The sequence below is a fragment of the Hylaeus volcanicus genome, chromosome 4, assembly GCF_026283585.1.
Source record: "Hylaeus volcanicus isolate JK05 chromosome 4, UHH_iyHylVolc1.0_haploid, whole genome shotgun sequence".
Taxonomy (NCBI): Eukaryota; Metazoa; Arthropoda; class Insecta; order Hymenoptera; family Colletidae; genus Hylaeus; species Hylaeus volcanicus.
In genome coordinates, this window is record NC_071979.1 from 23,140,880 (window position 1) to 23,163,599 (window position 22,720).

At 41.9% G+C, this 22,720-nt stretch overlaps 2 protein-coding genes across 2 annotated transcripts in view; both read left to right on the plus strand.

Annotated features, from left to right (window-relative positions):
- Positions 1 to 8,335, plus strand: part of LOC128875293 (sonic hedgehog protein) — a 59,080-nt gene extending 50,745 nt beyond the window's left edge. Inside the window, exons 2-3 of the mRNA XM_054120752.1 lie at positions 1,918 to 2,179; positions 5,199 to 8,335. Of these exons, the coding sequence (XP_053976727.1) occupies positions 1,918 to 2,179; positions 5,199 to 5,881 (945 nt within the window). The 3' untranslated portion in view covers positions 5,882 to 8,335. The remainder of the gene's footprint in view (positions 1 to 1,917; positions 2,180 to 5,198) is intronic.
- Positions 8,336 to 8,747: 412 nt separating this feature from the next.
- Positions 8,748 to 17,769, plus strand: LOC128875223 (short transient receptor potential channel 4-like). The gene is made up of 12 exons (XM_054120610.1): positions 8,748 to 8,783; positions 9,018 to 9,155; positions 12,553 to 12,887; positions 13,419 to 13,614; positions 13,705 to 13,881; positions 13,992 to 14,262; positions 14,351 to 14,456; positions 14,737 to 15,038; positions 15,520 to 15,771; positions 15,975 to 16,090; positions 16,195 to 16,353; positions 16,731 to 17,769. Exons 1-12 carry the CDS (start codon positions 8,748 to 8,750, stop codon positions 16,899 to 16,901), a joined length of 2,259 nt encoding a protein of 752 aa, XP_053976585.1. The 3' UTR covers positions 16,902 to 17,769.
- The last annotated feature ends 4,951 nt before the right edge of the window (positions 17,770 to 22,720 follow it).

The following is a 22,720-nucleotide window of genomic DNA, read 5'->3' on the forward strand; positions in this document are numbered from 1 at the left end:
TATCGATAGGGTTTTGAAGGTTGAAGGACGTTGAAGGTTCAATTGACCAGAGTCGAAGATTATAAGCTCGCAAAAACAGTTTTCACCAGTTTTACCCTTCAGCGTTAATTTGTTCTTCACTTATTTAAATAGATAAAGGTTTACAAAGATAGCATGCACAGAGTTGTCACTGAAGGTTCAATTGAATCGACTAAATTATTAATCTAGACTACGATATCCCTAAAAACACATTTCACCTTCCTTACGAAGACTCTACTAGTCCATCAGACTAGTTTCCATCCTCGAAGACAGCCTTTCAGCGTTAACTCCTTCAAACCCAACAAAATCAACCCTACCCGATCACTTCCCCAAAAAGCGGCGTTCACACTCCCAACTCGACGTCCAAACGACTATCAAATATACACGGCAACAGGCCCTGTTCCATCAAACTACATTCTACACTCGAAACCTACCCCCTCGCGTCAATTTGTTCGAACCCAACGCAACTCCCGTCAGACCCCACCTGGTCGGCGGTTCCCCCTGAAAAGCAGCACTCGATCGATCGACCGCAGAAGAATCGTTCCGACTTTCACGCGGTGAAAAGACGGGCGAATTAGCTTCTTCCGGCCGCCCAGACGAGAATAAAGCGTGGCAAAAGGCAGAAACGGCGTCAAGGGAGCCGCTTGTACGGGCTCGTCGATGCATGACACGGCCCTGCGTGGGCGATTACCCCTCGAAAATCAACTTAAACACGAGCCCAGAACGGCTCGAACGGGCCCCCGACAATGCCGCCGCGGCTCGGCTCAATGGAGACCCACCGCCGGGCATGGGGTTCTCGCGCCCTCGATACGTAGCGTTCCGGATTAAACGGGGTTTACACGGATCCGTGCTGCCTCCCGTGACACCGAGTCATAGTGCATCCCCTGTTGGGCCATGTTTCCATGTCGCTCTATTGACCAGTGCCTCGGGGCGCTCGCGCATCGGCCAGGTAGACGACCAAACAGAGGCAGAACGAGAGGGAGGAAGAAAACGAGAAGAGGATCGGCCGTGACCGAATGATCCCCGACACCGGTCGTATTTATACTCCTGTTTGCCTCCTGATTCGCCACAGCCCTGATCTTTAAACAGCCCCCTCGACGGTCCTACTGCCCGTTCTGGTCACCGGTCAAAACACGCATCCGTCTCCTCCGGGCACCTCTGTCCCTCGTTTTACCTGGCTACCAGCGAGTTTACGCGCGGCGCTGGGCCTTTTTCCGCGCGCATCCGCGTGAAATCGACGAATTTTTGTCCCGGTTCCCTCTGTCACCCCCTGGGACAAATCGCGTTAAGCGGAACTTCGACGAAGTCCGTGGGAGGAGTTGAATGGAAAAGGCGCCTAGAGAGCCTCGATCCCCTGGAAAGTAAACGTCTGAAAAAAGAGAACAGTGCGAAAAATACACCGTACCTCGGTAAAACTAGCGTCAGAACAGTAGATTTGACAGATGTTGTATCCACAATTTATAATTTGAAACTCGTTTACAGGAAGTAAGTATTCCTGCAAGTATTTAATCCACTCTGTTGGAAACACTAGACCTACGAGGTGTTCCATCCAAGATCTACAATTTAAAACCCCTTTACAGTATGCCTACAAGTATTTAATGCACTCTGTAGTTCTGCCCAGTGTTTCATTACATTCCCTACTCCCATCTCATTAAAAATAAACCCAAGCGAGAATGAAATAGCATACCAAAGCGTTCTTACACCACGCAGTGCTAGATTTTGATAGAGATTCGCTGACTAGTTACCGATCGGTGAACTCGGATCACAGAGTCGCAGAGTACGCTAAGTGGCAGTCAATGCCGTTGATGTCTCGACCTTTAAAGTGCATGGCATCCCAGCGCAATTACGTCGATCGATGCTCGTTATCTATTCAATAACCTCGGAAGTGTTATGTTGCAGAGATGCAAGGAGAAGTTGAACACCCTCGCAATATCGGTAATGAACCAATGGCCGGGCGTGAAGCTTAGGGTGACGGAAGGCTGGGACGAGGAGGGGAAGCACGCGACGGATTCGTTGCATTACGAGGGACGTGCCGTCGACGTGACAACAAGCGATCGGGATCGCTCGAAATATGGAATGCTGGCGAGGCTCGCCGTCGAAGCTGGTTTCGATTGGGTCTACTACGAGTCCAGGTCGCACATCCACTGCTCCGTGAAGTCTGGTCAGTATTTCTTGTTTATTTTTCATTATTTTTTCACAACGCAGGCCTTGTCTCACATTTAGAAGCTTGTACGCGTTTCGCATTCTTGTAAAATTCATGTTAGTCTTCGTTCTCCACGAATTGGACTATATATGGAATAATATCAGTTAATATGCTTGGTGGATATTACTCTACTTTTCATAAATCACGAAAAGATATTATTTTTAATTGGAAAGCCTCGCTGGTGAGTTCTGCAGAGGAGAATCCGCTATCCATTAGCCATCTATAGGAGAGAAATGTCGGGAGATTGCGGCGAACGTTACCGCGTAAATTACTATTACGCTGGTTTAATTCGATAACTGTGGTTAATTTTCGCGTAATTTTCAATTATTCGGGCTAAACATAATTTACCTTACGAAGGACTCCCATGGAGTAACGTTGCTTACTGATATTGGCATTCCTCTCTGTTTACCTTCTCGTCGCAATAATCTACCTATAAAGACCCCCCGTTTAATCTTTTCAGGTAAAAACTCTTGTTACCTTAAAAAAACTTAAATGCAGTAGAAAATTGTTCAGTAATTTATTAAACTATAACTTTTGGGATAAATTACAAGTCAGTAACGATCTGTAATAAAGACGATTACATATATAATATTAATAAAATTATTAACTTATGGAAAACTTTTTGTTACATGTTTATTATTATTATTTGGTAGTATTTTTGTTTGATAGAGCACCACTGCTTCGCGAAAATTCTTTGCTCGTCGCACCAGTGGCTCCCTCGATAACAGGTACTGGTCTGTTTTATCGACTTCCATAGATCCTTACGGTATTGCAGAAAATAACCACCTTGCTGGTAGTAATTCATAAATATCAAAACGTCGAAGTAACAAAGAATTTTATAAAACTTATACAAAAATGTTGGAAGAATTTTGTTCGATACATCGTGAGAACATTAACAATCCGAGACACTGTTTTACCAAATTCAAAATCACACATTTATCACACTGGTACCGAAGAATTTATAATACTGGATGAAACGTGAACAATTTGAAATAACGTACTACGAAAAAAACGTATTATTCAATAAACAGCCCCTATTCTGTCTGAAATTCTAAATAGTCCTAAATTAATCTTCTCTAAATAAGCACATTGATATCTTTATAAAGAGAACGTTATTAATATTTTTGCAAAAACGAACATTCTATTAATATTGTCGTCGAAACAATCGTACATCAAGGTGTTTGTAGTTATTGGAATCTGTAAACTGAATCAGAGAATCAACAGTCCAGCCATTGTTTTTCCAAACATTTCGAAACTTCGACAGGTCGACAACGCGAAAAACGTTCGAGGTCGAAAGATCGTTCGCGTTTCCCTTGATAAACACGACGAGCATCGACAAAAATCCCATGAAAAATGGTGTGCTCGAGCGATCAGGTCGTCTCGTTGGCGGGTCGGGGCTCGTGTTTCAAAATAAATGTCAATAAATCTAGGCGTGCCTGTCGACTCGAATTAGATTCCAGTGCAACGATCGCCGCGAAATCGATACGAGCCGAAAGAACGATATTCGGAGACGAGGTACGGCCGATGGACGCGAGTCACGACTCTCGGCGCCTGGTCGATTCTCGATCGGAGTCGGGAAGAATTTTATTCGAAAGGAAACTCTTTTTAATAATGTATTCGCGATGTAATCGAATAGTTATTCAGCTGGACTGTTATTTGATCAATCTGGATGATAATTACATTGTATAATAAACAAGAAATGGATTATTGTACTACTAAAGACTACTATATTAAAAATAAAATATCGTCGATTAATAAAACATCAGATATTAAAATATGGACCTTGTAAACATTCATAAAGTAGTGTACTACACGTAAACAATTAATTTCGATACAATTTATCAATAAATAATATTACGAAGTCTGCAAATTATTTTCATGAACAATTCGCTTCTCGTTAATCTTGAGTTATAATAGATACTACGGTACGTAGTTGAATAATTTGATGTAATAACGAAAATCATGAATACGAATAGTCGAAACGTGCTTGGTAAAAATTAATTTATTCCGAAGCGTCACGAGTGCGTTGCACCCATAAAAACAACCCCCAAACGAAAAGACAGTACAGTTAAGTCGGATCGATGGCGTCGCGCAAAGAGATTTAAATTCAAATGAGAGGCCCGACGTTCGCTCAATCTCGTCAACGCGAAACGATCCCCAAGGGAAATCGCAACTATTTGCGGGAATCTCTCCGCACCAAGTACAGAACTATGTCGATACCGAGTCCCAGAACCGCGATTACCGCGAATTTCTCATGGTTATGACTCGTTTCATACGGAATAGCGTTTTCGTCCGGCGCTCGCTCGGCTCGACCACTCTGCCGATCGATAACGCCGCGTCAGCGGATCCGATTACACGATCGAACGATCTGATCCCTTCCAATTCGAAGCCTCGAACCACTGACCAATAACGCATTCCAAACTTTTACATAATGCGGTTCGCCTAGTCATTATCGGATAAATTTCGTATGGGATCCATTTTAAAAGGTTCTTTCTTCTCGATAAAAATTTAAAAAAAAAAGTAGAAATCAATATGGTCGATGGTTCCGGAAATAAGTATCGTTGCGACGGTATGAATATGCCGCACTTATCCGAGTTACATCGTCGCGACGGTGTGAAGATGTTGCGGAAACGAATTCCCGCGCTTCCGGTTGCCAGGAAGCGACAAACTTTTAAAATAGAAGAGAGCGTATTTGAGAACTCAAAGAGAGAAAGCGTTTCGTGACAAGTCTCCAAGATTATCGTTGTATTATCGTTGTACTGTTTAAAAGTTATAGTTTCTTAATAAACTTTATATTTAATAATTCTCGTGCTTCCACCTCCCGGCGTAACAGTATTAATTTATGGAGTGTCATTTCTTGACAAAGTAGTCCAAAATCGTGACATTTGAACTCACAGCACAGAGTCGTTCTGATTCGATTCACCGCAATGGTACCTTGGACACTTTCGAACCTAATCGATCCGTGATCTACTTTCAGAATCCTCGTCAGCGGCGAAGTCAGGAGGCTGCTTCCCAGGCAGGAGTCTGGTTCGCACGGAAGACGGCTCGGCGAAGAGGTTGGACCAGGTGCAGCTGGGTGATCGCATCGCCGCCTTGGACTCCCGCGGAGACATCGTCTACAGCGAGGTGATCGCGTTCCTGGACCGTTCCACGACAGAGAGGAGACAGTTCGTGCGACTGACCACGGAGTCCGGTCGAGTGCTGACCCTGACGCCAGCCCACTTGGTGCCAGTGGAGGGTAGGTCTTCCATATTCGCTGGGAAGGTGCTACCAGGGGACAAGATCCTCGTGAGGGATCCAGCGGACGAGAACGAGGTGGAGCATCGTCTGCGATGGGACAAGGTCGTGGACAATCGACTGGTCCTCGAGGAGGGCATCTACGCGCCCCTGACGATGGAAGGCACCCTCCTAGTCGACGACGTGGTCGCGTCCTGCTACGCTTTCGTGGACAACCAGGAGCTCGCCCATTTCGCCTTCCTCCCCTACAGAGTCTGGAGCAGCGTCAAGTCCTTCGTCGAGAGGAGGCTGGTCATCGAAGACACGAGGCACATAGACGTCAGGCAGGACTCCAGGACGATGCAGGAAGGCATTCACTGGTACGCTTCGTTCCTCTATTGGGTCTCCTCGTACGTCACGCCGACCAGGATGCTCTATCAATGAGGGTCGGTTCTGGACCGAGAAACTAGGTTGCATAAAACGGACAGTGAGTTCGTGTGTTAGTCTCGTCATGCGGACGCCCCGAAGAACGAAGGGATATTCGGGCGTCCTGAGAGAGAAAGGTGAACGTGTACAGAGTCGAGCAGCTCGTGGTTCCAGGAGACGCGGGCTCGGAAGTCCCTGGACCGACTGTTGGAAGCCCCTGTGCGTTTCCGGTCATCCGTTGCTTCGTGGCGACTTGGGCCGAATCCGAATCGACTGGTCGTTCAAGGACACTCCTTCCACTGTGAATCGAACTGGACATTGTTCTCACTTTTATAACACGGTGGCCAGTATCGGGCAAATAATCGTTAATTGACTCGCAATGGTTGACGATCGAAGTAATCGTTAGCTTACGACCATTGTCGATTTAAATTAAGCGTTATCGAGTCGAAAATATAGAAATTTCTTCTCAACAGATTTAACAAATGTAACTATTTAAGAATATATTTCAAGTAACCGAATAGTACAGAGGAATTAGTCAATTACTGTCCAAGCCTGACGCCACTTTGCCTCTCTGGGAGGCAGACAGTTCGTCTGCAAGTCTGCGCGAGGAGAGGTGGGAGTGGAAGAGTGCTGTAGTGGGGAGAGTGCCTCGGTGACCTCGAGCAGCCAATTAATTCTGGACAAACTGCTGCCAGTAAATTGTATCTAGTTGGAGAGGGGACGAAAGGGACAGCCTTTCTCTCTGGTAATTTTTGCAAAACGTACTCGAACGTTTGAAGACGAAACGGATGTTAAAGAGACTCGGAGTGCTCGTTGGCCAATCGGTCCAGCTCCGTTCACAGAGTGACGTGTAGTATACTAGATATGTAGGACGAAAACAACGAAACGAAGCTTTAGAGAGGATCGGAGCTTTTCTCTTATTATTGTAGTGTGTGTACAATACGAATATATAATATAAATGTTTTCTTTCATCGTTCCTTGACGAATGCATCGTGTTTTCTGAGATGGATCTGCGACGACCCCGGTTAACCGTGACTAAGAATCGACAATTGGATCGATCGATTAATGTAAATCGAAGTGAAACGTGCGTGGAAATATTTTTCGAAGATTTGTTACTGCGCTTCAGCGAAATGTTTTTTAATTAGACAACCTCTATTTAACGGGAAATTTTGGGAGAATGATTTCAGTTGATCTTCTCAAAAATATTGGCAACAATTTTACAATGTATTTTATGTATTCCGAAATTGCGCTTGACGGGCTGTTGTACAATTTCGTCGTAACAGTTGGGAAAATTGTTATCGATTTTATGAAATACTGGCAAAATGTGTTCAATTATAAATTTCATGTATTCTACAATACTCTTGGCAGGGCGTTTTATTTTTCATCAATACCGATGGAAAATCGTTCGCGGGCTTATAAAATTCTCTATAAAATGCTTTAAACGATCACGATCAATGTAAAATATATAATCCAGCTGCCGATGCACGTTGTAGACAGAAAATATGTAAAGTATAGTAGCTCTAATAAATTTTCGTTCGCGTATTCTGTATATTGAATAAATTGCTCGTCGATATTTGCAACAATGGTCTGCAAAACTTCAAACATTGCACACGGTGCTTGGGGACAATCTGTTTGCAATGTTTATGTATGTTTCCACGAAACGTTTGGAAAAAAGAGAAAAATATGGAAAATACGTTTGGTATTTCACGTTTTTATTTATATTTATAAATCGTACGTCCGTTGAGTGAAGTCGGAGGCACGTTCGCGTTCGTTGCAACGTACTGTCCCTTTTAATCGCTTCTCACCCTTTTCGCGACTCGACTCTAATGCCGCTAATGTTAGAAATCGTGTATTTATAGAAACCTCCCCCTTTAAATCCTGACAATTCTCGTCGGGTGACGCTTCACCTTCCGCTTCTGTCACTTTAACGTAACCAGAATCATCGAAAGTAAAAGTATTACGTCCGCTGTCGCTTGTCTCGAGAGCGATCCACGCGAAACGAATAGAATAGGCACGCTTAAATAAACAAACAAACAAAAAAAAGAACGGAAATAATTATTGTACATAGTCCGCTATCTGCTTTCCTTTTTGTATCTTTTCCGTAGAAACCTCGACTCGTTTTAATTTCGTTCCGTGTCCGTTGCTGCATTTTAACGCTATCTCATAGATGGAACATCGAATTTTCCCGACCCCTCGCCGTATAGTGATCCTAGCGTGATGATCGCGTTTCGGTTCGATCGTCGAAATCCGACAGGAGAAAGGAGAAATTAACTTACGCTAGAGCGGTTGCTACATTGTCGACTAAGTTATCCCCCCCTTTCCCCCCAGAAATTTATATATTATATATTATTATATTATAGTAATTATTATTATTATTAATATTATTATATTATATTATTATTATTTGTACGTAGCGCAAAAACAAATTATAAATTATGTATATATACCATCGATAGAATGAATTAAAACATTAAAGAGAGCAGAAACCAGTGTGTTATGATTTAGGGTCCTTTTCTTTTGTATTTAATTGTAACTTTAATATTTGTAATTAATTAAGGGACTAAACGATCGTTACATTAATATATATATCTTTTAATTGAATAAAATAGCTTGAATTAGAGAAAATACACGAAGAAGTGTACAGTGAAGATAACTGAATTAAAGTTGAGCTATTTACCGTTGAAATTTTCATTTAAAAAACGAGAAAGAATCGTGCTGAAATTCACTCGTATTAATGTTTCTCTGTTGACATGTTGCCATGTTGTGAACTTTTCTGAATTTCGATTAATGATTCAGCGAGTGATTTTATTCAGGATTGGTTGAAGATCATTTTTTCAAGAGAACCTAGATTAGACCTGATTAGACCAAACACGTACTTGAAATAATGGACTACGAATTGGGCATAGGTACTTTGCGAAGGGTGAGTATTTACGACAAACAATTATTGCAGGTTATGAATATGAAATATTATGATATTTTGAATTAGAAACGCTAAAAAAACTGTTACCGTATTCAATTATCTTTTAAAGGATCCGAGGAATAATGGAGAGTTCAAATCTATAAGTGGATGACCCTTGTTACTTTTTCGTAATAACATATAACAATGTTCTCGTAGATTATTACAATTTTTCTAACAAATCTGTTATTATTGCAGCCATCCAGCGTGGTATTTCCGACATTGCAAGAAATCGAAAAACACTTCTTCGATCTAGTCGACGCTGGAGGCGTCCAGGAAGTGAAGCAGTTCCTCGAGGTTCATCGTGACTTTAATATAAACGTCACTGATTATCAGGTAAAATTTTACAAATCAATGTATATATTCAAATCTCGATCTAGTAATATATTCTACGTACAATTTCCATATGTTTCCCTCGCCAACTCGAGCACACAAAATCGCCAGGTATTAATACTAATCTCAATCCGATCACTCTGGTCACAAAACAGTTTCCATGAATGACTCGCCAGAGCCATTCCATGAACCGTTATTAATGAATAATCTGAGCCGCGTAGCTGGACCGGGGCTACTCAACGGCAGTCTTTATGCCAGTTGGCTCGTAAAGATTCTCAAATTTATCTCCCATCGCCGGTTTCCCACAACATAACCGTAAGTGGTGTCGGCCGTTTACGTTGATTCACCAGAAGGTCCAGGTAGAGCTTCGGACGTCCAACGGTCTTTCCTCTTTCCTCTGCCGAGTCCACCGGCTCTGTCAACCCCTTTTCGTGATTTACACTGTCCCTGTGTATTTGGGGGTTCAAAGAGCAACGCCGTCCGCTCAGCTCGCGAAAGATGTTTGAACAACGAGAGGCAACGAGAGAGTAAAAGAAGATGGAGATGAAGAAGAAGAAGAGGACACCCTCGAGGGGCTGTAGTCTGATTACTGATTGTGGCTACAGTACGACCTTAGCGATTCTGAGGTACTCGAACAAGAGGGCTAGTGGGCGCCCGACAGACATGTAAAAAATGTAAGAAGTTAAGGATCGATACAAAACAAATTAACACGTCGACTGCCGAACGAATATTCTTGGAAATTTCTGCAAAGATTAAATATCATTTAGACTATCGGAGTTTACGAAATCAAACATTTATCGTGGTATTTATTTTCGTAACTACATCGAAATTCGTGAATTTCATTTAAATTCGTCTCCTTTGATGTCTAACTTTCAGAATTAATTTTTTTAGTTCTTGAGCGAAAAACACTGTCACCCATATATGGGTGACATGGCGATCGACGTGTTAACAAGACTGGACCAATAGGTGCAATAATCAATGTAAAACGGATCACGTACCCGTATAAAGTAAACAAAAGGAAAATAAACAGAAGAAGAAGAAGATTCAAGACTCCAGAAAGAGCCGAATCGGAGGAGGAAAGCGAAAGTAAGACGAGGTCTCGTTATCTCAGATCTTCACCCCGCGGAGGTACACGTACCCCCCGTGGAATGTTAACCCCTCCTCCTCGTTCGTGCTGGTCGTGTCATCCTCCTCCCTTCAGGGTTCCCAAAAAGCCCAACCCTCGTTTCACTTTGTGGCGGAGACCGCCTTGAGCCGGCTGATCCCGAGGAGAAGAGGAAGAGGAAGATGGCAGGAGGAAGAGACGGGAAGAAACGCGAAGGTGGACGGAGGATGTGGACGCGTAGACAGGGAGTGCGAGTGAAACGAAACGTTTAGGAGAGCTCGGCTCCGTGTATCTCCGGCCATATTTCAGCCCGTCCTTTACAAGACAATGGTTTCAGCCGAGGACCGATAAAAATTATTCAAATGACTCGTCCCGCTGTAAATTCCATCCGGGAATCCCCTTGCCACCGTCTTGGCCGCGGCCCGTCCCTGGGCTCGCGTTTGCTCTCGTTTTCGGAGGCGACTCGACGTCCATGAGATGTCCTCGACCATTCAGAGGATCTCCGCGCGATAGATCGATACCATTTTCTTATATTACTAGCAAACGTTTATCTACTTGGCACTGAGAGCAGGAAACAATCTCGATTCGGGCCCTCTTGGAGTAAACATGGTCAGAGATGGGTGAAACTCTAGGTTTCGAATAAATCTGATGTTTGCCGATATGTTTGTCTCGTTTTCTTCTTTGGAAGATGTTCAAAAGAGGAAACGAGACAAACGTATCGGTGAACTTCAGATTTATTCGAAACCTAGAGTTTTGTCCATCACTGAACATGGTCTGTCGATGAGGTGGGGAGTTATCGTGTGGCATTATACAAAAAAAAAAAATCGCAAAGGAACAAACAAATCCAAAGAAACTCGGAGAAAATAAGCCATATTCGACTGTAAAACGTATAATCTTCGATTTCCTCCGCGAAAGTGATCCCTCGATCGTCTGGGATAGTGTCCACCCAGGCGCGAAAATTGCGTCGAGTCACGAGGGCGTCGATCCCAGACAGCTGCCGATCGTGAAAGGTGAGGGCCCTTCAGCGAGGCATATATCACAAGGTGGCATTGTATCGCGGCGTGTGGATGGTACACAGGTCCCCCCAGGGGCCCGTCCAAAAGCCAGGATATCACGGAATATTGTGACCGTTGGCGACGCCAACAATGGACCGGCTCCATTGTCGAATGCCGCCTCTGTAAACGCGCCGCAGATGGGCGACAAACGTTGTCGTCCCATTCTTCGCGCAAAAAGGGACACGACCGACGGACGACCACAACAAAAAAAAAAATATAGGGAAACAGATAGCAGTTCGAAAAGTGGATTTCGGGGCGGAAAAGCGGCGGCAGCGAGGAATTTCTCGATGGTGGACGGTCAGGAAGCCTTGGAAACGTGGAAGAACGTTTCCTCTTTGGATGGAAACTTTTGGTCCAGTCGATAGCGGAATCGCGTGGATCTTAGACATTTAGGGAAGGGTTGAAAACGATGGGATCTTGTTGTTTTAGTATTTCTTAAAGATAGAGGTAGAAAGAGACTAATTTGATAGGTTGTCTACTGTTTGAAGCTCAGAAGTGTGATTCCGGAGTAGGTACGAAAATGATACAACACCCTTAGTTTCTCAACTTTTCAACACCTTTTTGGCTCGAAGCTTTTGATCCAATAGATCGTGAAATCATTTGGATCTTAGGAGTGTAGGGAAGGGTTGAAAATGATAGAACCTTGATTTTTCAACGTTTCTTAGAGATAGACTTAAAGGGACTCGATAGGTTCCCCCTGTCTGGAGCTCAGAAGTTTTAATTTTTGATTAGATTTAACTCTATAATGCGCGATATGTTTTATATTAGATGGGACCGAAAAATAATCAAAATGTCTTCGACTTGTTCAAAGTATTTAAATGGAAAATCGAAGAACTTTTTTAAAAGGCTAATCGAACAACTGCCTTGATCAATATTTAAGATTTCTTTAAAAAAAATAAATTTTGAAACAAACACAAGGCGTAATAGTAGAATCTTAAATGACTTTATGTTGGCTAGGCTGTTTCACATTTAACAAACATTATAAATACTTAATGCATACGCTACTGCCTTTGTATTTTGAAATTGTTAATAAGAAGCAATACTAAATGTAACCACGTGATGCATTTATGAATCAATGCTCACTGTAGGATCAAGAATGACACAACACACTCAGTTTCTCGACATTTCAACACCACTTAGCGCCTAACCTATCCTGTGGAAGCTTTACCTATCCAAGAAGCCCCTCGGCTTCAACTACGCGTTCACATTCGGATCGTCCTGACAATAGTGTCCTTTCCAGGGCGTCACCGCGCTTCACATAGCAGTTCGAAGCGGAAACATGGCGATGGTGGAGTATCTGCTGTCCTATCCTGACATCGACCCGGGTGACACGCACCTCCACGCCATCAGGGACAACGACATAAAGATCGCTAATCTGATTCTAAACAAACTAAATGAACTGAACGCTGGTTTGGAGTACGTTGGCGTCACCCAGAGCACCGACTTCCCGGACGACACGACACCGCTCGCCGTGGCCGCGCAGTACGGTCACTTCGAACTGATCGACTTCCTGAGAAGAAGAAATCACACGCTTCCGAAGACTCATCCACCTAGTTGCAACTGCGAAGAGTGCCAGTACGAATTTTCACTATTGATACGGTGTAAGATGTAATCATCGTGTGAAAATAATTCATTTTCACAGTACAGTTCGTTGCTCGAGAGTTGGCGAGGCGGTTCGATTGGCTGTCGCGTAACGGCGACACCTTTACTGAGAGACCAATTGTAACTATTGGCTTAGATATATGTAAGAAAAATCGAAGAGTTCGAGACGCATAAGATACACTTTGTATTTAACCGACAACGCAGTGACTGCTCGAAAAAAAGAGACCAAACGCTGAACTTTCCTTGTCTCTGTCCCCTTCAGTTCGTAGGTGCCTCGCCAACTCCCGAGCAATATACAGTACATTATCAGTGGCTCCATTTCGTTGTTAGGTAGATATTTTGCCACTGTATTATTATCAACACTGTGAGACAATATAACCACCGTACTTTAAAAAATGTATGCCTCAAAATACTTTTATTTATTTTTCCCAGGTACCTCGAAACAAATTTCAAGTGACTCTAATATAATACTCTCTAACATGACTTTCTCATTCGATGTCTCAGAAGCGAGAGAGAAAGATCCGACCTGTTGGCGATAGAAAAAATGCGATTGTTCATGTACAAAGCGAACGTGAACCCGGCATACATTTGCCAGACGGTCGACGACCCTATTCTAGAAGCCTTCAACTTGTCCTACGAGCTGAGTAAGGCCGCCTCCTTCGACAGGCAATTTTATCACGAGTACAAGAGTCTTTCCAAGGTTTGTTAACACTTCTCCAGCTCAGTGACCGAGCATGGGCAACTGGAGAGCTGAGAAGTTGCCCCTATCTGAGCATCATACTTCTCACAGGGTGTCGCTCAGTTTGCCACTGATCTGATCGCCTGCGCTCGCACTGTTGACGAAGTGGAAGTTGTACTAAAACAGTCAACCGGATTCGCTCATTCCTCCAAGTTCATCTATCCGCGATTGCTCTTCGCGCTCCACTACACGCAGATGACCTTTGTGGCCCACCCCAACATACAGCAGGTCCTCGGCTCGAGCAACCGATTATTTACAAATAGAATATTTAGAGCACGACAGAACGATGCGAATAATTGACAAATAAATTTTAACCTTCGAGTTGAACGTATTTCCAGTTGATCGAGAGTAAATGGATCGATGGTTGGTACGAGTGGAAGATAATGGGCTTGTGGATGAAGTGTCTGCGAGTGATTCTGCGCATCTTCCTTCTACCACTGATCCTGATAGTAATTTTCTTCGCGCCCAACTCCAAGTGGTCGAAATTCTGGCAATCACCCGTTAACAAGTTCCTCTCGTCTACCGCCAGCTACTTCGTGTTCCTATTGTTCTGTTTCCTCCAGTCGACCGCTGACAAGAGCGAGCAGCTCCGCGGACCACCGAACAATGGTATACCAAACAATTTCCTGATATCGGCGGTTAGATCAGAGTCGAGCGTGGTTCCACTTCGACTTCTCACCTAGAGCTGCTTCTTCAGTGTACGTATGGATACTGTTCGTCTACATCATCTCGTACGCGTGGGCGATGGTACGTCTCTGCGTGGTGCACGGCGCGAAGAAGTTCTTCACGACGTTCCGGTACTGGTACGGTTCCAAGTTCGCCAACTGTCGCGTGCCCGTCACTTGACTTTCTTCATTTCGTGGATCAGCTGTGACTCGAGTTGAACAAGATCTCTGAACTCAGTTATCGAGATATATCGAGATACGGCGTAATCCTTGCGTTGTTTTACACGTTTTTAATGAACCACTGACTCGATCTCGACCTTTTAATCCTCTACCGCCTCTCAGGGATCTTATTGAACTTGCGTATCCCTCTCGTTAAATAACTGAGTCGCCTTCCTGCTGAATAATTGATTTTCTGCAGGTGGGAGATGCTGATAATATTGTTATTCATCTTGACCTTCATGTACTGGATAATCGCCGCAGCGGACGTGACTTTAAACGACCAGTTGGAATTGGAGAGGAAGTATTGGCACAAGTACGACCCCACGCTAATTGCTGAAGGGTTGTTCTGTCTGGCGACGATCGCAGCATTCCTGAAGTTGTTGTCCATCTCGTTGCTGAACTATCATCTGGGACCTCTGCTGCTATCTCTACGCAAGATGATAAAAGACGTTTTGAAATTCGTCATCTTTTTCACCATCATTATCTTTGCTTTCACCACGGGTAAATATCCTTGCTTGTTGATATATTTTGTGACTTTATTTTTGACGTCTCAAAAAATGCGATTGGTATGCACGGTATACGTTGCGATTCACGTGACAGTGGTGCACGGGCCACCTCAAAGACCTACTTATCCTTCAAAGGACGTCGTATCTGTTTAGAATGAGATAGAGTGCACTACATTGTCGATAGAATGCGCTTGATTATCGACAGAATGCGCTACATTATCGATAAAGGGCTCTACTTGCCGACTGGGTACCCTCTTCCTTTGGTTCGAACGATTACTTCAAACGATTAGTATCCCCAATTCAGGAATCAGACCGTAACAATTTCTTAACTATCTTTTTATCTAATTTTGAAAATACCATGAAACTCTAGATGACTCGTCCCGTGACATAATCTGGTAGCTCTTCGTCGCAAGCCGGGAGCAGATGCGACGAGAATTTCTACTCAAGTTCCATTACTTTAACCTGCTTTTCGTTAGGCACGTGCAGACTTTATCAGTATTACGACGGGATGGTGCAGATCGATGACGAAACCAAAATCAAGACTCAACAGGTCAGCTCGTTCGTGGATTTCATGTCGACTCTGAAGACACTCTTCTGGGCACTCTTCTGCATGAGCCCCATCGAAAGTGCCGACGTTGTGATCGAGAATCTTCCCGGAGAATGCGAAAACGAGACCATCATCAATCATCACGGGTTCACCGAGGTTATCGGCTACATATCCTTCGCTGGTAAAATGGTGACCTAGTTCTTGCCCCTTTTATGTCAGAATCCAATCAAACTACGGTGTGTGCAAATAAATTACAACGAACATCGATACTTCGTTCCATCAGTGTGTACATTTTTGGAATCGGTATCTTTAACTTTTGTTCGACCTCCTTATCTGTAAAAAAAAAAACTGTTCAATGTCATTGACGTTTAATCGCTTTTCCAGGTTTCACGGTCATTGCTGTGGTCGTGATATTGAACATGCTAATCGCGTGCATGTCGAACACGATGACCAAAGTCACGGAAAACCTGATCGTGGAATGGACTTTCGGCCGGACAGAGGTTCGATGTCCAAATGAGAATTGAAAGTTATTAATTAGGGCGAAAATGCTGTATCAGTGGATCGAATCGACGGATTGATCGAGAAACTTTTTCATGTTTTTTAGACGTACGTCGATTTTATGCTCACAACAACGGTTCCGCCGCCATTCAATATTATCCCAACCTACATCGGCATGCAGCCGGTGATCGAGTACGTGAAGATATTGCTCAAGCCAACGGCAGACAAGCGAGCGCGATGGAGCATAAATCATTGTTGCTACATTGTTAGTAAACGAACTCACTGAATCCGTAGTGTCACAGGCCACTCCATTACATACACAGCGTGTGAAAAAATAATCATCATCTACTATGATGAAATTAGAAAAACACTTATGCTATCATAGCATTGCTATTTAGTCTCGTACGCCTTTCAATCACAGGTCATTGAAATTACATACTTTTTAAAGAAATTTATTTTAAGAAGAATCAGTGGCTCCTAGTTTCTTTGATATTTTCACAAACCTGTAATTACGTCCAAGAATAACGAAACACCCTGTACGTTTCCCGAAGAAAACCACTCGTTACTTCACAGTTTTCTTTTCCTGTTGACAGACGACAGCCCGGTATTGGAAAAATCAATTGCTTGCGTTTTCTTTTATAGGAATCTTTAGAGACCGACAAGAACAATCAATTTTCCGTCGTGATGACGCAATTGGTACAACGTTATTTCCGACAGAAGGAAAAAGAAGCGGATGAGAACGAACTGGAGAGACTGAGGAAAGAAATCGTCGAACTGCGAAACCTTCTAAGGGACGCTTTGTCCAGCGAATGAGAGAATCGAGTCGTGAAATTGCCCGTTGTGTACTTTGATGAATTACGAAAACAGTCCCAAACCGTTCGATGTTTAGTAAACGAGGTAGACTTTTTCTTTTTGGTATTATTCCAGCGGTGTATAAGAGGTAAAAACAACGGAGAAATTAATGGGAAACGATTCTCGAGGAAACAATACCATCCGTTGTAATTACCTTTGTAAAAGAAGGATAATAGCCATTTACCAGGCAAGTGGACTGTTTTTCAATTTGCGACGAGAGAAAAGGGTGTTCGAGGCAAAGCAAATGATGCATCAAACGGCTCGTCGAAAAGTAACGAGTTCGATACAACGGCGAGGAATTTATTCTGTCTCTACGGGGTGTCCCAGAAATAGGTGGGCCAACATTTAGGAGCAATGACTTGCTGGGAACTTGGAATAAATTCATAGAAACTATTTATATATTTTTTATTTTATTTTTATCTGTCAGAAAGGATCTTATTTCCTTTCTGAGAGCTCTTTTACGAACGTATACAATCTATATTTTCATAGCATGTATAAATTTTTGTAAATGTTCAGGTTTTTTTTTTTTTAATTGTGTTACACAGACAGACAGTTTCCAGATACATAGTTCATCGTCAAGGTGCAGTAGAATGAGGTTCCAACGTTTGGCCATTTATTTCAAGGACATCCAATATATCTTCTAGAAAGGAACTTGCTCTGACGTTTCCTTGAATTTATGGAACGCTTGTCGTCAGATGAAATGTTTATACGAAAAAATTTCCCTCGAGGTTATCGATTAGATTTTCCTAGTTGAACACTTGGGAAATTTCTGCACTAGGTCACACGATCAACAAATAATTTCTAATAAAGAGGCTATACGTATTCTCGATTCATTAATTTCTTGAAGATATTAATGAAATTTTAACGTTTAATGAATATAGAAGTGTATGTTTCAATTAATTAGATAGTAATTTCATTCGGCGTCTGAAATTAATTGCGAGTGCGCGAAGTGTTGATCTTCCGTGATGATTATTATACACGCACTGTTTGTTAAATGTAAATTTCGCACAATGGCGGATGGTTTGCATATTACGTAAATATTGGAATCGTTACGATCCAACTGAAATTGGCTCCATTGCGAAATGCAAACTTGTTTAATATGCAGTACAATGCTGTAACGTAACAGTATCAGCAAACTGCGACTATCATATGAACGTGAATAATTTCAATACCTGCTATCAAAATTCTCGTTTATTATTCATAACGTTCGAAACATAAAATAAAGCGCGAAAGTTATGTTTGTATATGGTAAAAGTACTCGAAATCCATTGCTCTCGTAATAATCCTACAAACATTTTCTTTACAAAATATTATTAAAATTTATGATACATGTACTGCAACATGTTCCACGAAAATCTTCATTCAAAAATTAATTCGGTACAAAATAATTCACAGTAAATGTAATTGATGCCTGGTAGGAATCTATAATTAACTCTTTTTATTGTGCATGGCGGACTGTGATACCACAAAAGAAATAAATGTCTCTACAAGTATTATTATTTCATTTTTGTGGCAAAGGGCTAAATTTTATTAAAGAAACTTAAATAAGTTTGTAGCACACACAATAGACGAAATTTAATCTCGTCGTCGACGCGTAAAGCCTGTTTCCTGCAGCGACTTCAGAGGTGAAAGAAACCAACTCCGTTTCGACATATTTGTACGAACTAGCAGCGAGCGCACTATTTGCTAAGGATGTGTAGAAACCTCGTGGATAAAAGGGATAACGACCCATCTCAAGCTCGCACGATCTCATAACGACGATTTTGTCCCACCTTTGTGCAAAGGGATGCTTTGAAGCTTCTTTAAAAAAGGAAACACTGCTCCTATACCAGAGTTTGGTGTTCAAACATATACTTATTTATATTTTGAAATTTATAAGATTAATGAAACCTAGTTTTATACTCTGTTCAAGCGAAATATTTTTCGATTCATCTTTTAGTTGCGCATAACTCCATATTACTGAATAGAAGGTCCACTTCGTTCGCTTTCATGCTTATGGAAAACAACGCGATAATCTCTGATTTAATGAGTTTACGAACATGATGAAATTTATTCCTTTCGTTTCCAAAAATGAAATGCAATCACGGTGTTCGAATGTTCAATTATTCCAAATATGAAAATAAAGATATTTCTTTATATTTAAACAAAATTTAAGGTTAATATTGAAGAGGATTAGTAAAAAGGTAAGCTATGCTGAATCGATACTCGAACAGCAATGACCAACCTCGAGTACTTTAAATTATCTTGGCGTCAGCCTTTTCCCTCATCTCTGCTCCATAACATCAACGTGCAACCACCGTAATAAGATACCACATAGAACACATTTTTCTTCCCTACACTATTTTTAAATATTCGCTATAAAATAGAACCAGCACGTTCTCTTTCTAATTGACAAAATGTTTTCTGCAGTGGAACCAAGATCATCCCCGCTACTCCAGCTGCGACTCGATTCGAAGATAATAGAGACGCGATGCAATTATTCAGTGCGCAGTTGAGAAGTTAGAAGTTTCATAATTGTAGTAAAAGCGACAATCGATAATAAGCGTCGGGTGCATGTCGCTATTAAACAGCGTAATATGCCTGGATTCAGCGGCAATAACCTTCAATGCTGTTCGATCACGAGTACCTCCCCCCCCCCCAACGTCATTGATTGCTTCACCAACGGTATGTTTTCGACGAGTTTACGACGGTTTTCCGATACCTACGATTTCATTATTGCAAATCGGTTTGTTTCTGACATTTATCGCGCATTACGCAAGATTTGCCTGTAGGAAAATACTCTGGAAGGGAATTGAACAATTAGAGGTGGTCCGACTACGTTAAAGTAGCTGGAAATCGAGACGTTACATTTTACAAATTACTGCTTTATACGGTACCATATTAATACTCTGTTAATAAGTTACTGTATCTGGATCACAAAATTAATAAATAGACTGTACGAAACTGAAATTTCAAAGAAATTTTACATAGAAACAGAATATATTAGGTTGTCCTAAGAGTTTCTTTCGTAAGTTGCATTCAATTATTTTCTGTGCCAGTGTTTATATAAATGGACGATCTAATTTCTTAGACATCGATGCCGTAACAGTAATGGAGCGAAATGAATCGTACACAATTTTGTAACGTAACATAAAACATAAAATATTGTGTATGCATTAATTATTAATAAAAGGAAAGAAACTTTTGGGACAACCTAATATTTAAAGACAGATCGAAATAAAAATTCAGATTTTTCTCGTTAGATAAATTACGCCACTTTCCAGTATACTTCAGTGTAAAATTTTTACAATACCCTTGGTCTTTATATTAGAAATTCCCCCCCCCCCCCCCAAGCTGGTCTACTTTTGTAGTCGTGGATATACGTATTCAAGCATTCGTTAAAGGTCAGGTAGTCTAATTACAGATTGTCGGTGATAAAATCGCGATCGAACGAGAGCAGTGCCTTTGCACAATATAGCACGTTCCCAATATCGTTCCCCCGAGGTTCTTTCGCACACCCTAAATCCTAAATCCTAATTCTGCCCCAACGAAGGCTGGGCTACTTCGTCCCTCCACGAAATCGACTCCGACTCGCTTCTGTCGAAAATACGAGGACGATAACCCGAGGGAGAAGAGGAAGGGGAGCTGCTCGTTAAACGAATGGGAAACGATACTCTTGGAATTTGATCCGATCGCCGTGAACGGAATGGAAACTTCCGATTCCTTGGTGAATCGCTGCCAAACGCCTCGGACAGAGCGTAATCAGAGACTGAGAAATGAAAACTTGGCAAAAATTAGCTGATAAAGTTCTCTTACTGCCATATAACTCTGCGAGACATTAATCGTAAGTTCAATACTTTCATATCTATCCATTACGACAACTAAAAATTAGTTTCTGATAATGGTTAAATTAATTATTAGAAATAGGTATTGCTTAAACAACGAAGGGACATTATTATCCATTTTCATTTTTATTATTGTTTCTATGTCTTGGTCGATTCTAGGTTTAAGTATGTTAGTAAATGAGGATCAGTGTGAAGATGTTTGTTGCCCAGAGAGAAGCAGATAATGGTTGTTATTATTATCGTTTCACGTTACTAATACGGATAACAACTTCGACACAGTAATTGACACGTATTGGTATTAATGACGATGTAATTGTATCGATCCCACCGTTGGTCGTAACGAGCTTGATTGCTATAAATAAAGTTAGGTTGAAACGCAGCAATGGCGTAACCAATCCTTACGTTTTACTTTATTCGGCAATCGCAATTTTTCGAAAATGCTTCTTTGAATAGTTAATAAAGCCCCGGAAATTTAAATTCATTTAGCGCTCCATCAACGTATCGATCCTTGCGAAAAAATGCAAATTTCATCGGAGAAGAAGCGGGAAGAGTTCATACCCCATTTAACTCGCGTTAGTAGTAATCCTCGCCACTGTTCAGACATAAAGCGCGCAGATTGAATTGAGCCAGTAGTAACGGACAGACGGTGTCAGACCAGAAAATATTGAACTCGCGTATACGAGGTCCAAAATCCGTACTATCAATCGTACCAATAACACGAATTGTACAAACACGTGTCCTCGGTGTTGCATCCTTTCGATACCAAAACCAAATTTCCACGTCACAGTAAAATTTTTCTACAACGAGATTCCCCGAACGAATTTAAAATTAAAATTCACGAACAATGAAGTTTCGCAGGGAAAAATGTATTGCATGCTTTAGATTCAATTTTACACCGACAATGATTTATTCCGGAGCATTCTGTTCGTTGTTACGCAAAGACCAACAAATACGCACGATGGAAACGCAGAAACGTACGCGGACTAAATAATTTATGGCTAGAAGGCGTATACCGTGTTACGTGTCGATTTTCCCCGTAGTTAATTGTCCGTCTGTTATTGAGTGAACCATCGAATCGCTCCCAAGGGAATCGTAACCCGCGACCCTAGGTTTTCTGGCTCTGGAAAAGCTTTCAAAGATGGGATTCGCAAATGGTGTCGACACGCACGGAATTCTCGTAACTGCGCTGACGCACCCAGAAATTTAGGTGGCGTGCGACTAAAAATTAACACGGGCGAACATGTCGCGATACATTCAGAAATTTATCAAAAATATTAAAAATAGACACGATACACGATTGAAGATAGAGAAGATAGATCCATTGGAGAAGATGTAGAAAAAGTCCATTCAATCTTTTCTGCGTGCAATTTAATTCTCTTCAATTTAACATTTTAAAATTACTCGCAAATAACGAATTCAAGAGCTATGCGTTATTCTTCACGAACAGATTTGTTCAAAATCCAATCGGACCGTGACTCTACTTTTTTTGTAATCTCAATGGTTAAAGAATGTTCATTTGTAGAAAGGGGTGCGATTACTCTCATGTACATACACACCCCTTGGGTGTGCCGCTGCGTAAATTGCGTGTAAAACGGGTCGGTATAATGCATTTTGCGTGTTCAAATATTTAGGCGACGGTCCTTCGCGTTGCCATGCAAACGAAATCTCGATATTACGGCTTAGTCGTTACGCCTCGTGGAGTCGAGCGGAATCGGTGGAAGAATGAAAGCCTCCCGTTGGAGGAAAGGGAATGTTGATTGAAATCATACAGATCGAATGAGATTCAACTACGAATATCAGATTTTATCCCATCCATAGAATGGCCTGCGGTTCATTAAGCTTCGAATTAATTGGTATTTGCATGGAAAGAGAATAAAGTGAAGTATTTTGTATGATTAAACGTTCGAGAATTAAAATTCATGAAACGGTACAGGTATAATTGGTAATTGGAAATTG

Bases quoted from the DNA above. Each gene is read 5' to 3' on its own strand.
- LOC128875223 (XM_054120610.1), top strand. From the start codon at position 8,748: ATGGACTACGAATTGGGCATAGGTACTTTGCGAAGG. The intron at 13,615-13,704 runs GTTTGTTAACAC...TACTTCTCACAG, and splicing joins AGTACAAGAGTCTTTCCAAG to GGTGTCGCTCAGTTTGCCAC. The intron at 14,457-14,736 runs GTACGGTTCCAA...GATTTTCTGCAG, and splicing joins TTCACGACGTTCCGGTACTG to GTGGGAGATGCTGATAATAT.